The sequence below is a fragment of the Biomphalaria glabrata genome, chromosome 4 (genome assembly GCF_947242115.1).
Source record: "Biomphalaria glabrata chromosome 4, xgBioGlab47.1, whole genome shotgun sequence".
Lineage (NCBI taxonomy): Eukaryota > Metazoa > Mollusca > Gastropoda > Planorbidae > Biomphalaria > Biomphalaria glabrata.
This window is the reverse complement of record NC_074714.1, coordinates 12,471,687-12,487,310: the sequence shown is the minus strand read 5'-3', so window position 1 is coordinate 12,487,310 and position 15,624 is coordinate 12,471,687. Positions and strand designations below refer to the sequence as shown.

General features: G+C 36.5%; 1 protein-coding gene and 1 non-coding gene across 8 annotated transcripts in view; both read left to right on the top strand.

Annotated features, from left to right (window-relative positions):
- The window catches only part of LOC106070739 (queuosine salvage protein-like), a 29,153-nt gene extending 26,266 nt beyond the window's left edge, over positions 1-2,887 (top strand). For all 7 annotated transcript variants that reach the window (XM_013230704.2, XM_013230700.2, XM_013230703.2 and 4 more), the window contains exon 10: positions 1,701-2,887. In XM_013230704.2, the coding sequence (XP_013086158.2) occupies positions 1,701-1,877 (177 nt within the window). In that variant the 3' untranslated portion in view covers positions 1,878-2,887. The remainder of the gene's footprint in view (positions 1-1,700) is intronic.
- Positions 2,888-11,480: 8,593 nt separating this feature from the next.
- On the top strand, positions 11,481-11,563 carry Trnal-uaa (transfer RNA leucine (anticodon UAA)). The gene has a single exon. It is a non-coding gene; the product is annotated as a tRNA-Leu (tRNA).
- Positions 11,564-15,624: the final 4,061 nt, after the last annotated feature.

Sequence of the window (15,624 nt, the reverse complement as noted above, 5' to 3'; positions counted from 1 at the left end):
ACACCTTGGCCTTTGATGATAAGTTATCAGCGGCACGGTCATAATTATTCTAATCGCACTTCTATCTGTCAAAAGATTTCCACTACTTGCACCACACCTTGGCCTTTGATCATTATGTCATGCGCATGATAATATTATAATATTACATCCCCCACATCCAATATATACAATATACAATATATTATAAGATTTCTCAAGAATGCAAAGTGGAAGAGGAAACACTATAAACACATTAGTAACATGTCAAAAAATATCAAAAAGCTTTCTACATAATCATATTTATATATTAGATGAAATAAGGGCTTAAAGTCAAAGCCTTAACAGCACAATTAAAAAATGAAAAAAGAAAAATATTTCATTGGGGATGAAATGACCGGTCACCCTTAGAAATATATTATAATCAAACTCTAGTAACCTAGGCTTGGAATGATTTACTTTGACAAGCACCACTATAAGCGGCCACTTGATATCAGGCATAATAAAAACAAATCCTGCATTGGACAAATATGTTGTAGCAAACTTATGTAAATGAATGAATGCATGTTTTGAAACATTGTGGTACTCTTTTAGACAAACTTTGACCAGAAAGTATTTGGTGATCTTTGTTTCTATAGGAGTCAGAATCTAGATAAGATCAAAGCTCATTCTCATGTTTTTATAGAATTTTTTTCAGTTAGCAAGAATCAAATTTTCCATTCTACTTTTTTCCAGCCAGGAAAACCAACGACTTAGCAGAGTCACTGATTAACATGCATGTCTATATTGACACATGAAATGCGTAGAACATAATTATTATCTTCTCTTTTGAAGTAACATCTGTAATCTATAATAAAAGCTAAGATTTACTTTAAATTAATTCATATTAGGCCTATTAGTTAATTACTCCCATAGTTCGTGGAACTCAGGCCTAGTGTTCCGTGTAGCACAGTTTGGGGAATGCAGGCCTAGGTTATTGTATCATACTTGATTAGAAACAAACAAATCATTGTTCTCTTAGAACATCTAATCTATTCTGTGGTTTTACAATGATTCACAGAAAAAGAAACAAAAGATACATTAAAATCATAACATTGAAATTGAAGTTTATGTACATATTAATATATTAATATTTTGCATTAGCATTCTCTGCTCCAAGAGACAAAGAGGTCATGCTAAGTTGAAACCAAGTTTATTACCTTGGGGCTATACATGTAGTTACAACAGAAAAAAAACAACAAACAAACTAAACAAAGCATCTGCACCATATGGCACTCTAGACAAATGAGTCAAATAATTCATTAATGAGCTCCTCTCTGATCTAGATGAACTGGACTTATTTTTTAATTTACATACACTTTGGCCCTTGCCAGTTCTCCATGATTTATTTATTTTAAGGGATTTGTGTTGTTTTTTTTTGGTCAACTTAAAAAAACTTGTAAGCTGTAAATAAAATAATAGAATATATCTCATGGTTCCTCCTGTAATAAAGCACATCATTTTTTTCTAACTTGATAACTTACCCATATTGTAAGCTTTTCTGTTTTATTCTAATACAGTGTAATATTTCTTTATTTCTATTTTGATTTCTAGTCTTCACTTCTTTGTAGGACATGTTTATCTTTTAACTTATTTTCTCAACCTTGTAAATATTGATTTTTGACCCAATTGTTTCAGTGTTTCTCAACCTTGTAAATATTGATTGTTCACATGATTGTTTTCAGCTGATAAGAGATGAGATTTTAAGGCTGATCAAGGAGGACGAGGCTGAGACGGGGGTCCCAACATCACTGACAGCTAATGCCATACTGGTGGATCACTATTTGTGGGACATTAGGCGAGAGATGGCTGACCAAATGGTGGATATTCCATTTCATCGTTGTCGTGGAATTTTCTATTAGATTACAAAATCAGTTAGGCTGTGTCTAGACTGTGTTGAAAATTGAGTTTATTTCAAAGTTAGTTTAGTATTTGATATTTTGATTAGATTTATTTCTCAAGTTCACTCAGGTTTATTGGAGACTTTCAATTTTTACTATGATTTTCTGTAGAAAATAAAGCTATTGAAGATACAATGTGGTTAGAAAACTAGTCAACTGAATATGATCTGATATACACAGAGCTGTGCATTTAGTTTCTTAACGTGTACAGGCCAGGCATTTATTAGTGTACAGGTGCTCTGCACTCATCCTTAATCTTTGGAGTCAATGACATTGTCGTTATTATTAGTAGTAGTATTTCTTTTTGAAAAAGTAAATAATAGGATGCTGAACCAATTATTATCAAATGTGATCATCTAATAGTATGTCGTAGCATTCATCATCAAATGTCATGCAGTAATCTTAAAAAATGTTTTTTCTCATAGAAAACTCTCACATGATGAAACATTATTTTTAAAAACTTCTCTTTAGTGATAAATAAACACATCTTTGCATTGAACAGTTGCAGCAGCCAGATTTTCTTTTCAACTAATGAATGTTAGGAGACAGAAATGTTGCTTTCATAGTGTGTGTGCTTAGAACTGAGTGGATTTTGAAATGGTTTTTGTTAAACTAAGTCAAAGTGTATCAAAGAAATCTTGTTCACCTAGTCAGAGTTTTATATTTTATTGTATTTATTTTCTTTTCTATGGGCATTACAACACTATACATAGTAGTTTGGTTTACATAATTGGATGTTCCTTCAGATCAGACCAGCAGGATGACTTTAAAAGGGGGGGGGGGCTGTGAGCAGGGTTTGATCCCAGGACCATTGAGACCACTGAACAAGAGTCCAGTGCACATACTACTCCACCAGGCAGCCCTACTATAGTTTTAATATAATGAAGTTTATAGAGATGTGCTTTTTGTTCATTTATTATTATCAAGGAGAGCAGCCTCATTTAAATAAAAAAAAACAACTTACATTTTAATATTGACTAGTCAGAGTTGTATATTTTATTTGATTTCTTTTCTTTTCTATAGGCATTACAACACAATACATGATTGTTTGGTTTACATGTTTTGGATGTTCCTTCAGATTTGAAGAGATAAAGTCCTCCAGTAGGATGATTGGGGGGGAGGGGGGGGTGATGGCAGTGACCAGGGCTTGATCCCAGGATCATTGAGATAGCTGAGCATTGAGATAGCTGAGTCAAAGTCCAGATCGCATACTACTCCACCAGGCACCCCTCCTATAGTTTTAATATATTGAAGTTGACAGATATGTATTTATGTTCATTTATTATTATTGAGGAGAGCTGCCTCTTGTTCCAAACATCAACCTTTCACTACTGAGCAGCATGTATTGATGTTATTTCTCCATTCAAAAATCATCTTTGAAATTGTAGTGCTTTTTCATTGCAACATTGTGATGTCATTGTTCTGTCAAGTTGAAAAAAAAATTGTTGATGCTAAAATCAAACAGAAATGTATTAAATTTTTTATGAAATTTTATTTTATTTTGCCCTTGAGGGGGAAACAAATCTTCTTTTGCTATATTGAACAATAAACTTAAAACACGAGGCTATAGATTCTAGAAGCTTAGATGATAAAAGAGACAAATAATGAAACTGCACTTGAAAAAATGAATATACAGTTGAAAGGTTTGGATTCTTATGTACGCTGATAATTTTAATAATCAATGACAATAATTGGCGTTATTTCTGTAGCCAATATGAATGTACACTCCGAGTTTCATAATAAATTATACATGTAGTTTGACATCTTACAACATAATAGCAGTTGAACTGATGTTTAAAAAAAACACTTGATGATAAAGGGAGGTAATTTGTTAGCATACACTTAATGTTTAATCATCATAAAGTTAACTTTAAAAAAAAATTACAACTAGATCTATGCTAATATTGAAATATTATACACTAGGAATGGCTATTTTAAGAGATCTTTGTAAAGATAACTAACATATACGTTTTTAGTGGCATGGATCTCATACATTAGTTCTGTCATTCTTAGTTGCACACTGGGCTAAGCTTGATGTAACAAGGAGTTAGGTGATGCCATATAAAATCTAATTGCAATGAAAATACTGAAATATGTATTAACAATTTTAATGAGATTCAGTTCGAGTCCCATCATGTCCGGGCTGGACCCTATCCTCCGAGGTGACAAAACTTGAGTGGCGGTGTGATGTCCATCTTACAATTACATTTATGTCATGTCAGGTCATGAGCAGAGAGTGGTCTTCATCCAGAATCTCAAGTTGTTTGACCAGTAAGCAGCCTTAAACTATTGAGATGACCATCCAGCCCAAAATCAAGTGCATCCCCATAGAAACGTACTGGTTGAAACATCATTTGATAACATGAGCTGCCATTTCGTTAGCAGTGTTGTCGTAGACCCAACAGAAGTTTCCTACTGTCAAGACGGTCATGGTAGGAGGTTAGGATCAACACTTTAAGAACACCACACTCCCTCTCTTACTTTCTCTCTCTCTCTCTCTTTGTTACACACACACAAACACTCTACCTAATCCTTATCTAATTTATTGTCAGAAACCAGCGTGTGTTTGTTGGACGCCTTTGATACATCACACACAGAAGGTCAAAAAAAAAAAAAGATTCCTTCTTCACTCCCCTTTCATTTTTTTTATCTGCTACAGCTGTAACCAAACTCTTGCCAGATCGATCTAATCGATAATGACTTGTCAGAGATAAAGCTGTCAATTTAAATTCTCTTTTAGTTTTGGCGTGAATGAAAGTGTTCCATTTTGGGTCATTGTTGGAAACGAGAACAACTGCTGTACAATCTGTTCTTTGTGGTTCACTGTATGAGTCAACAGAGCTATTGATTCCCATACAGTCACATCACAGAGTCAAACGGAAAGAAAAGTTGACCAAGGTCCAGTGACGACGAAGGGAATCTTTGAAAAAAGAAAGGGACGTAATCTAAAGATATTGAGCTCTGATCGTGGAAAAAAAAGAAATTGACGTACACTTAGAAGGCCTACAAAATGAGGTCAGCCTCGTTTTCATAAATAGAGGAAAAGAAACTAGTATTAATAAAAGTATTCCAAAGAGCGAAATGCCATGCCCATATTTCTTTACAGACTCTCACGTTTTGTTCTATTCTCACTTCGCTCTCATAGACACATAATCACAAACTTTACCGAAGGCACATTGGCATCTATACATGCACACACACATTCACAAGACACACATACACATCGACAAACACACACACACACACACTAACACCCTTATTGCACTCAACTGTAAACATCCCTCTTGGTGAATGTTTTAGTTTATGGTGTATGTCATTACAATTCCGTAATATTGCCCGCTCCCGTGATAGCACTACAATTCGTGAAGACTCACTGTTGTGTTGAGGGAGATAAGTCCCATTCGCCCCAGGGGGGCACCACAGCCCTAGTGTTCTTCAACAGATGTATTTACAGCGTTTCATTCTCGTCCCCGAATTCCAAATTGTACAAAGACCGGAAATACAAAAAGATTCGAACTCGAGATCAACGCGAGGACTGTCGTTACTCTATTATTCATTCGTGCGATTTTTTTTTACTAATTGAACGCAATCCTTGTGGATTCAGACTATTCGATCTATGGGGCAGAGGATATAAAGGTCATCCGTTTCTGTGGCCCACTGTTGACGGGGGGTGGGGGGGGGGGAAGGGTGTCATGTGGCAGCACAACAACCAATCACCTTTAATTTCTTCAACTAATATCAGCTACCCGTTAGAGTTGGGTACATTCAATGGCGTCCTAAAAATCCGGAGGTTCAAAATTCACGCCTTCACTGAAACTTGAACCCATGACTCTTCGGTTTGTAAGCCAACCCCCCCCCCCCCCCATCTTGTGGAAGAGTTCTATGAAACTCTTTGTTGAAACTTTAATGTGATCTAAATCATTCAAAATAAAGAAACAATACATGACGCTACACAAACGGGCTATGCCTTGTTCTCTTTTAGTTCGTTGACGTCTTGACATCATAATGAAAACATTATAATGTTATCAGAACTTGACTTCCTAACGATCAGAACCTGACTTCCTAACGATCAGAACCTGACTTCCTAACGATCAGAACCTGATTCCTAACGACCAGAACCTGACTTCCTAACAACCAGAACCTGACTTCCTGACGACCAGAACCTGACTTCCTAACAATCAGAACCTGACTTCCTAACAATCAGAACCTGACTTCCTAACAACCAGAACCTGACTTCCTAACGACCAGAACCTGACTTCCTAACAATCAGAACCTGACTTCCTAACAACCAGAACCTGACTTCCTAATGATCAGAACCTGACTTCCTAACAATCAGAACCTGACTTCCTAACAACCAGAACCTGACTTCCTAACGACCAGAACCTGACTTCCTAACAACCAGAACCTGACTTCCTAACAACCAGAACCTGACTTCCTAACAACCAGAACCTGACTTCCTAACAACCAGAACCTGACTTCCTAACAACCAGAACCTGACCTCCTAACAATCAGAACCTGACTTCCTAACGATCAGAACCTGACTTCCTAACGATCAGAACCTGACTTCCTAACAACCAGAACCTGACTTCCTAACGACCAGAACCTGACTTCCTAACGACCAGAACCTGACTTCCTAACGATCAGAACCTGACTTCCTAACGACCAGAACCTGACTTCCTAACAACCAGAACCTGACTTCCTAACGATCAGAACCTGACTTCCTAACGATCAGAACCTGACTTCCTAACGATCAGAACCTGACTTCCTAACAACCAGAACCTGACTTCCTAACGATCTCAACCTGACTTCCTAACGATCAGAACCTGACTTCCTAACAATCAGAACCTGACTTACTAACAATCAGATCCTGACTTCCTAACAACCAGAACCTGACTTCCTAACGATCAGAACCTGACTTCCTAACGACCAGAACCTGACTTCCTAACGATCAGAACCTGACTTCCTAACGATCAGAACCTGATTCCTAACGATCAGAACCTGATTCCTAACGATCAGAACCTGACTTCCTAACAATCAGAACCTGACTTCCTAACAATCAGAACCTGACTTCCTAACAACCAGAACCTGACTTCCTAACGATCAGAACCTGACTTCCTAACGATCAGAACCTGACTTCCTAACAATCAGAACCTGACTTCCTAACGATCAGAACCTGATTCCTAACGATCAGAACCTGACTTCCTAGCAATCAGAACCTGACTTCCTAACGATCAGAACCTGATTCCTAACGATCAGAACCTGATTCCTAACGATCAGAACCTGACTTCCTAACAATCAGAACCTGACTTCCTAACGATCAGAACCTGACTTCCTAACAATCAGAACCTGACTTCCTAACGATCAGAACCTGACTTCCTAACGATCAGAACCTGACTTCCTAACAATCAGAACCTGACTTCCTAACAATCAGAACCTGACTTCCTAACGATCAGAACCTGACTTCCTAACGATCAGAACCTGACTTCCTAACGATGTCGTCAGAATTTGTTTCGATCTGATGCCAGAAACACTCGCAGAATCAAAGATCCCGTCGTCTTTATGGTAATGTCGTTGGTCACTTGTACTGCCAGCAGGACTAACGAAAACCCAACAGATAACAGCCATTTCATGAGTTGAAAATAGCCCTTATACTTTGATGGGGGCTCCTCGGCCAGATAACTTTAGCCTGTGGCCCCGCTCCGCCCCTCCTTTCCCCGTCTTCTATAATGACCAGTAATGCTGAGATAACGCCTTGAATGTTAACCGTGCAATTGACAACTAAGGAATCGATAAGTCATCATTTAAGTCCAACTATCTCCCCCACCCCCTCAAGTCACCCTCGTCTCTTGTATATACATTCTTCAACATGTCCAACTGCGGTAATATATATATATATATATATATATGGACACTAATCATGAATATTTAATAGTACATCTACGTCCATAGATAGAGATTAGGAGATTGACGTTTAAATTTAAAACATGAAAATGTGGAGACTAGGAAACTAAATGCTTATTTGCTTTTCCTTGTTGGCTGAAAATGTTCCAGCATAAATAAAAGATGAGTCAATGATGTGCTTCCAGTGACAAGCTAATTACACTTAGGCTCTTGAACAAGGTAAACAAACTTAAAGGTAGTGAATGCAATAGAGACCTGCAGAATAAAACGTGGAAATGGTTGCACTTTGTATATGAGAGTCAGAGTGTAATAACTCGCAAGACTTGGTATGTGTGTCGGTTATAGGAACTCCAGACTTACAACTCTATGTCAATAAAGTAGAAAATATTTCCCTTTTTTTGATATCAAACAAAAAGATTAATTACCAATAATTAACTGAATAATTGGTTAATTCTTTCATTACTACCTGTTTTGTTAGGTACAAGAAATTATTGTTCAAAGTTTTAACTTGATCCAAGAATGGGTGTGGGAGAAATAGCGTTTATAATTATTTAAGGGGGAAAACGCGACATATTTAACCATGGCTGTGAATAATGAAGAATTAATTTCCCTTGTTGGTATCAAACAAAATAATTTATAAACAGTAATTAATTCAATAATTGGTTAATTGTTTTAATTGAATCACCGAGAAACGGGTGTGGAAATAACGTGTACAAACATTTTACCAAACAGACAGATAAGTGAGTTCATATTTCATATACACTTTGTAATAAAGATACAAACACATACAGTCCTGTCAATATTTATGAGTATTTCATGGTGTAATGTAGTCGCATCACTAGCAATGTCTGATGTTGTAAGTACTTGCAACACTTACAAATACATAAGTAGAAGTCATATGGATTTCTCAATATCACTTCTAAAGTTCACAGATATAAACGCGACAGACAGACATAAAACACGATGACGCCTCTTCCTGCTAGGACGCTAAAAAGGCCTAATTTATTATTAAATACATAAACAAATATTTTTATAGCTTTAGATTCTAAATCATGATAAGGGGACACAATAATTCGGAGGATTGTTTCCCCTGGAATACTATTTGTATCCCACTAACATCCTCGTGGTAGAGGTGTCTAAAATTCAAAACTTTGAAAGTGTTCTAAACGGTTGTCAAGAAAACAAAACACATTGACAGTGAAGACAGCCAACAGAAAGCTTGGGATAGAAACCTTCCATCAGAACTTCCTGGAATACCTACTCCAGCCTCCACAGTCTGGCCTCACAACTCACCCACATCTTGATGTCCATCCGCTGGGTTGGGTTAATTTCAGACGTTTTAAACTCTCTTCGCTTACACTATACAAACTAGCAGATAGAAAGAGAAAGTAAAGTCATAGCAGTGTTCCAATTGTTTTTTCAGATTTGTTTTTAGAAACCTGAACGTCATAACAGGTTGTGAATGGGTTCAGTCAAGGTTAGTCCAAACCATAAAGAACAGGTGGTCGAGTGGTGGAGTACTTGAGTTCGAGTCGTGACCTTATTTGTTTTCTCTTGAAGACGAGGATATAAGTCTTTTAGTTCATCCAGCATAGATGACCTTGGCTTCAAAACGTGTTTATTAAACAACGAACTGTCTCAACTATTGTGATTCAAAAACGTTTGTATCCGATGACGCAGATATTGTAGGACATTCACTCAGGACGAAAGCGTCCTCGGATGTCTTCATCAAATTGTCTTGTTGTCTTCTGAATAAAATGTGAATATAATCAATATTACAGAATTAAAAAAGGGACATTAATTAATTAGTATTGAGAGTTATGGGTAAATTAAAAAAAAATTTCATTAGATAACTGGACACGTTATTTCTTCCACACCCATTCTCGGATCAAGTTGAAACTTGAAACAATTATTTATTGTACCTAACAAAAGACGTATCAATTAAAATATTAACCACTTAGTTAATTAGTAAATTAATTATCAATTCTTTTGTTTGTTATCGAAAAAGGGAAAAACAATTATATATTATTGAGAAATGTAGTTTTAAATGTGAGTTGCTCTCCTTAGATAACCTTTTGTTTTTCAAGTTGTCTTTTTTTTTTGGACTGAACTTGTTCTCTGTGATTGATGCTGTTTGGCTTTCTATTCCCTTAGGAGAACACGAAGTAATTAAACTCATTAAAATATCACATGACATTAAGGCCGCCATTCCTTGACACCATGTTCATTTTTCTATCAACTATATTCCCCCTCCCCCGCCCTATCGAATCGCAGAAGCGTCTGTCTTGTAGCAGCCTTGCTTTGGCTACGTAGAAAATATCAATAGAAAAACAAAATAGGTACGTTGTGATTTGTCACCAATAAGAACGTCATAAATTACTGTTGTTGCAGGGTTCTGTCTCGAATTAATTTATTTTATTGGTAATAATGTCTTCTTTTTTTTTACATGGATTTATAACAAAATAGAACAAAACAACTGATTTTTGTTTCCTTTGAAAAACAAGGCGCACCGTAGGATGAGAAACGCCGGCAGAGTCTTCTTCTTAAAGAAAAGTTTTAGGTCTTAATACCAAAGATCTTGATTCCTAACACCTAAGGGTCTTGACACCTAATAGTCTAACCACCTAAAGGTCTTGACACCTAAAGGTCTTCACACCAAAAGGTCTTGACACCTAAAGTTCTCGACACCTAAAGGTCTTACCACCTACCACCTACTGTTATATTGAGTTTTTGTTCTAAGAAGAAATGTGTTCAAGTATATTTGAGGTCCTGCAATAAGAAAAAAAAACAGAATGCGCCCACATCAGTTTAGTTGTACTAGCTGTCTAGAGCTACAAACCATGCAACGACCGTCTATAACAGTCATACCACCTAAAGCACTACCACTTAAAGTACCACCACCTAAAGTACCACCACCTAAAGTACTACCACCTAAAGTACCACCACCTAAAGTACTACCACCTAAAGTACTACCACCTAAAGTACCACCACCTATTTAAATTACTACCACCTAATGTACTACCACCTAAAGTACTACCACCTAAAGTACTACTACCTAAAGTACCACCACCTAATTAAATTACTACCACCTAAAGTACTACCACCTAATTTACTACCACCTCAATTACTACCACCTCAATTACTACCACCTAAAGTACTACCACCTAAATTACTACCACCTAAAGTACTACCACCTAAAGTACTACCACCTAAAGTACTACCACCTAAAGTACTACCACCTAAACTACTACCACCTAAAGTACCACCACCTGAAGGAATGGAAGCGATTGGAATTGGAAATCGATTTGGATACGTCTACTATGCCCAGAACACTTCAGTCAGCAGACGTCTATTAGCGATGAAGCGGGAAACTTTTAAAAATCTTTCACTGTGTTCTGCACAACAATGTCAGCAGACGTCACGTTGACCTCAGCCTGGCTTCAGTTATTCGATTGATAAACTGAAGGATTGCGTGTAAGCGTCACTGGATAACAAGGGCGATTATCGGGTCGTTGAAATGGCGATCTGTTGGCGACTTAAAGAAAACACAAACAGCTACTGTCACATATGTAATTCTTTACCACGTGACACTTATTATACATTTTCCCTAATGACAATTTTCATTGATGAAGACATTAAAATATTTAACCCAGATTTACGCGCAGCACGATGGCCGAGTGGTTAAGGCGTTGGACTTAAGATCCAATGGAATTATTTCCGCGTGGGTTCGAACCCCACTCGTGCTAATTTTTTTTATAAATTATATTATTATGCTTAGTGACCTAGTGACTACCGGAACTGAAGGTCCTGATTTCCTTCTGTTTAGCGTAGATGGAATGATAACTATAGGAAGATTGGTAGGGAAAGTTCACACATAGTCTCGATACACTCGAGATGTATGACATTATTTTTTTTGATAGACAGAATGATCCTACAATGACATGTTTCCTAGGATATTGAAAAATAGTTGACATCTTGTTTAATTAGAAGAACAACAAGAAGAAGAAATTAATAACTACTTTTTAAAGTCGAATCTCAAAGGAGAGTAATGTAAGACATTGTGCAGTGTTTCAATTGGCTACTTAGACCCAGCTGTGACCTAGATAATTCGTCATATCGCACAGACAAAGCCGTTGTCGCCAGGGGGTCTCTATAACATTGCTTTAGTATTATAAACCTTAGAGAACATATAAACAACATACAGTCTGAATAGTAATAAAACATTTATTTTATCGCTGATATAAAACTGTGTAATCAACTTCCAGAACATTTCTAGATAACCCATAAAAAATAGATTTGTTTTGAACATCAAAGAATTGTGAAAAAGTTTTGAATAGATTCTATTTTTTACCTCTAAATATTACGTATTGGAAATGTTCTGGACATGTGTTTAATGACTTCAACACAACATGCATTGAAACTGCTTCACTAAGGGAGTTAATCTAAGAAAAGAGGCACTCAAGGGAAGACAACAAGGAGGCAGCATAGTCGAGTGGAGACAAACAAGAATCCAGAGAGAAGAAACTCGGCCAAAACGAAATGATTGTAAAAAAAAAAAAAAGCCTCCGGTGAAAAGGATTTATGTAGACTCTAGTAGACACAATGGCCTTGAATGTTAGAATGTTATTTTACGGTCAATAAGCATGGACAGTGATGAAATGTGTGTGCGAGGATTAGAAAAAAAACATTGACACAGACTGCGCATGTCTAAAAACAAAACGTGGACCAACGGGATAGCGTTCAAAAAGTTTTTTTTTTTTTTTAGCTCAGTCAGATATCTAGGTCTAGCTAGATCCACTTGAATTCTGAGCAATAATTATTTTTTAAATAGAGAAACATTTCTATAACTTGCATTGTACAGAATGTAGTAATAACTTTAGTGGGGTGATTTTTTTTCCTTTGCTCACACACACAATATATAGGCCTATATCTAAACTATAAAGTAGAAAGTAAGGCGTATGTATGTATGTATGTATGTTATGAATAGAAATCAAAACCGTTTGACCAATGTTGATAAAACTTGGCAGAAATGTTCCTTGGGTAGGCCTACTAACTTAGACCGTAGTGTATGTATTGTAGCACTAAAACAAATTTAAGACCCTAAAAAAAAAAAAGTTGACCAACTCTATGAAAGTATTATAACTTTATCGATCTAGTCTATGTTTACCAAATTTACATGAAAAGATCGAAAGGATCTAGATCTAGATCTAATTTTAGAAACTACACTTTGCGCAGATAGTATTTTACGTTGACACATGATAATACAAAATATAGTCTATTGATTTCATTATTTAATAAAATTAAGCTTCAAATATGTGTTTCAAATGCATTTTTACATAAATTCGTTCCTTATATCAGCGAATTTAAAATTCCTGACGAACATTCTTTCATTAGACATTACGCGAAATGTTACACAATAACACATCTCTCTATTTCTAGGTCTAAAACTCTTAATTCCACTCTAAGATGATACAATTTCTCTTAGCAAAGATAGTTTTATAATTAAACACATGAACATACTAATTATAGTCCATTCATTTCATATTTTAATCAAAGTAACATTCAAATTTGTTTTTCTAAAGCATTTTTCATGCATTCGTTCGCTAAAGCTGCGAAACCATGTTGAGATATATCCATTCATGAATCGCGCACTAAAAAAGTTCGCGCATGCGCAGAGCAAAGCCTTCTCGCATCGTAGAATGAGCTCTCCAAGCCAATATTTAACTTTAGATTAGTCTAAATCTAGATCTATGTCTAACTCAAGATCTAATTTATACTTAAACACATGAACATACAAAATTAAGTCTATTCATTTCATAGTCTAAATAAATATATGTAGGCATGCAAGCAAATGTTTTTATTTGAAAAAAATGGAGTTAGGTCGATTAGCTATTTTGATACTATTTTTACATTCACGCATTCGCTTTACTTATAACATTATTATTTCGTTTAATTGATTACAAAACACTCTCTGTGACTGTCGTGAATTTGCTTATTTGATATATCGACAGTGATACGCAAATTAAGACCCGCGGGCCGCGGGTAATATATGTCTAGTAGGCCTATATATATAATTACATCCGGTCCCTTTGTTTCACCTAACGTCTTCTGTTCCCTAGAAAAGTTTCTTTTTGGATTTAGTGGAAGGACAGTAGATTCCCGGAGACAAGCATTACTTCTTGTATTAGAAACACAAAATGCTTACTTTGGTGTGTCTCCAGTAAAATATCCTGCTACTCTTCTATTAAAAACATTGTAGGTCATAATCATCATCATCATATATCAAATGTGCTATTCACTGCATTTTATTAATGGAAGCCCAACGACTGGTAGAAAAACCAATAAATGTGTTAAATATTTGGACTTAATATGACTGTAGTTTGCTTTAGTTTTTTATTTTTTGTTTTTTAAATCTGTGCCTTGAACTCTCGTAGATTTACTTTAGTAACGGCTTCCAACAAATGGCAGAATAACCAAATTTGATAGGCTCCAATGGTAACTATAGTTCTGCTTTGGTTTTGTTTTTTATTGGAAGGGAGGATTAACCACAAAATCCCTTTTGGCAACAACTCCGGCGTGCCATATGGGCAGCTGAGGCTCTAGGCGGTCCTCTGGTTTTCCTAAAAAAAAAGGCTGGTGATGCCCTAGCCACGTACTTAACGTGTAATAAGATCGGCTTAATATTTTGGTCTTGTTTATCGTCCCAATTGTGGCGAAGTCTATTTTCCACAGCTTTGGTTCAAACTGTTCATATTGTAGACTCAGGATGAAATAACAAGACCTAATCAGATTCAATAAAAACTCCCGCCAAAGTTTACATTCGCGGAAGTGAGGGAGTCAAGTGGGGCCACAACTTAAGTGGGCCCCCGTCATAAACCATGTTGTTTTATTTCGCGAGGACCTCTGTTGATTCAGACTTGGAGAGTCACAATAAACAGTATTTGCCTGGCACTCTTCCTGCCTCCCCCGCGTGCCACTGTGGAGGAATACATTCAGCTAGTAACTAGTATAACTGGTCCCGCCAACAATTGGCTGCTAGATACACCTTGGGCTGACTGTTTACATTTCGAGTTATTTAGATCTCTCAATTTACACGCAGTCAGGAAGCATTTCCGGCTTGTGTAAAATTGAAGTCAATCAAATATTCTCAACATCAGGGTATCTCATCCTTTTAACTCCCCTGTACCCCTGGCTCTGGGCTCTCCCTTTTCTATCTATCTATCTATCTATCTATCTATCTATCTATCTATCTATCTATCTATCTATCTATCTATCTATCTATCTATCTATCTATCTATCTATCTATCTATCTATCTATCTATCTATCTATCTATCTATCTATATATCTATCTATCTACCTATCTATCTAACTAATCACTTTCGAGATGACCTAACGAAATACTAAGACACCTCTCTCTCTCTCCCCCTCCCAGCAGTGATGCTCTCCCCTTCACTGACAAATTACAATGACATCTTCGTTGCCTGTCAGAGGGCGGTACTGCTGCAGACCTGCCACATCACCAGAAAATTCCTCAGTGGAAACTGTTAAAGGAACTACGATGAATTTTGTTTCTCTTTAGCGAAACTCGACCCTGGCAGCACCAGAGAATGACTACTCGTTCATTTCTAACATAATAATAATAATAATAATAATAATAATAATAATAATAATAATAATAATAATAATAACGCTTGTCTTCGAGTCCAAAGATTAGTGAGGAATGCAGTATTTCCCTTGGCAGCGCAGCCCCAGCTGTGACCTACATATTTTGCCACTTGCTGGGCAGCATAACCATTGTCCACAGGT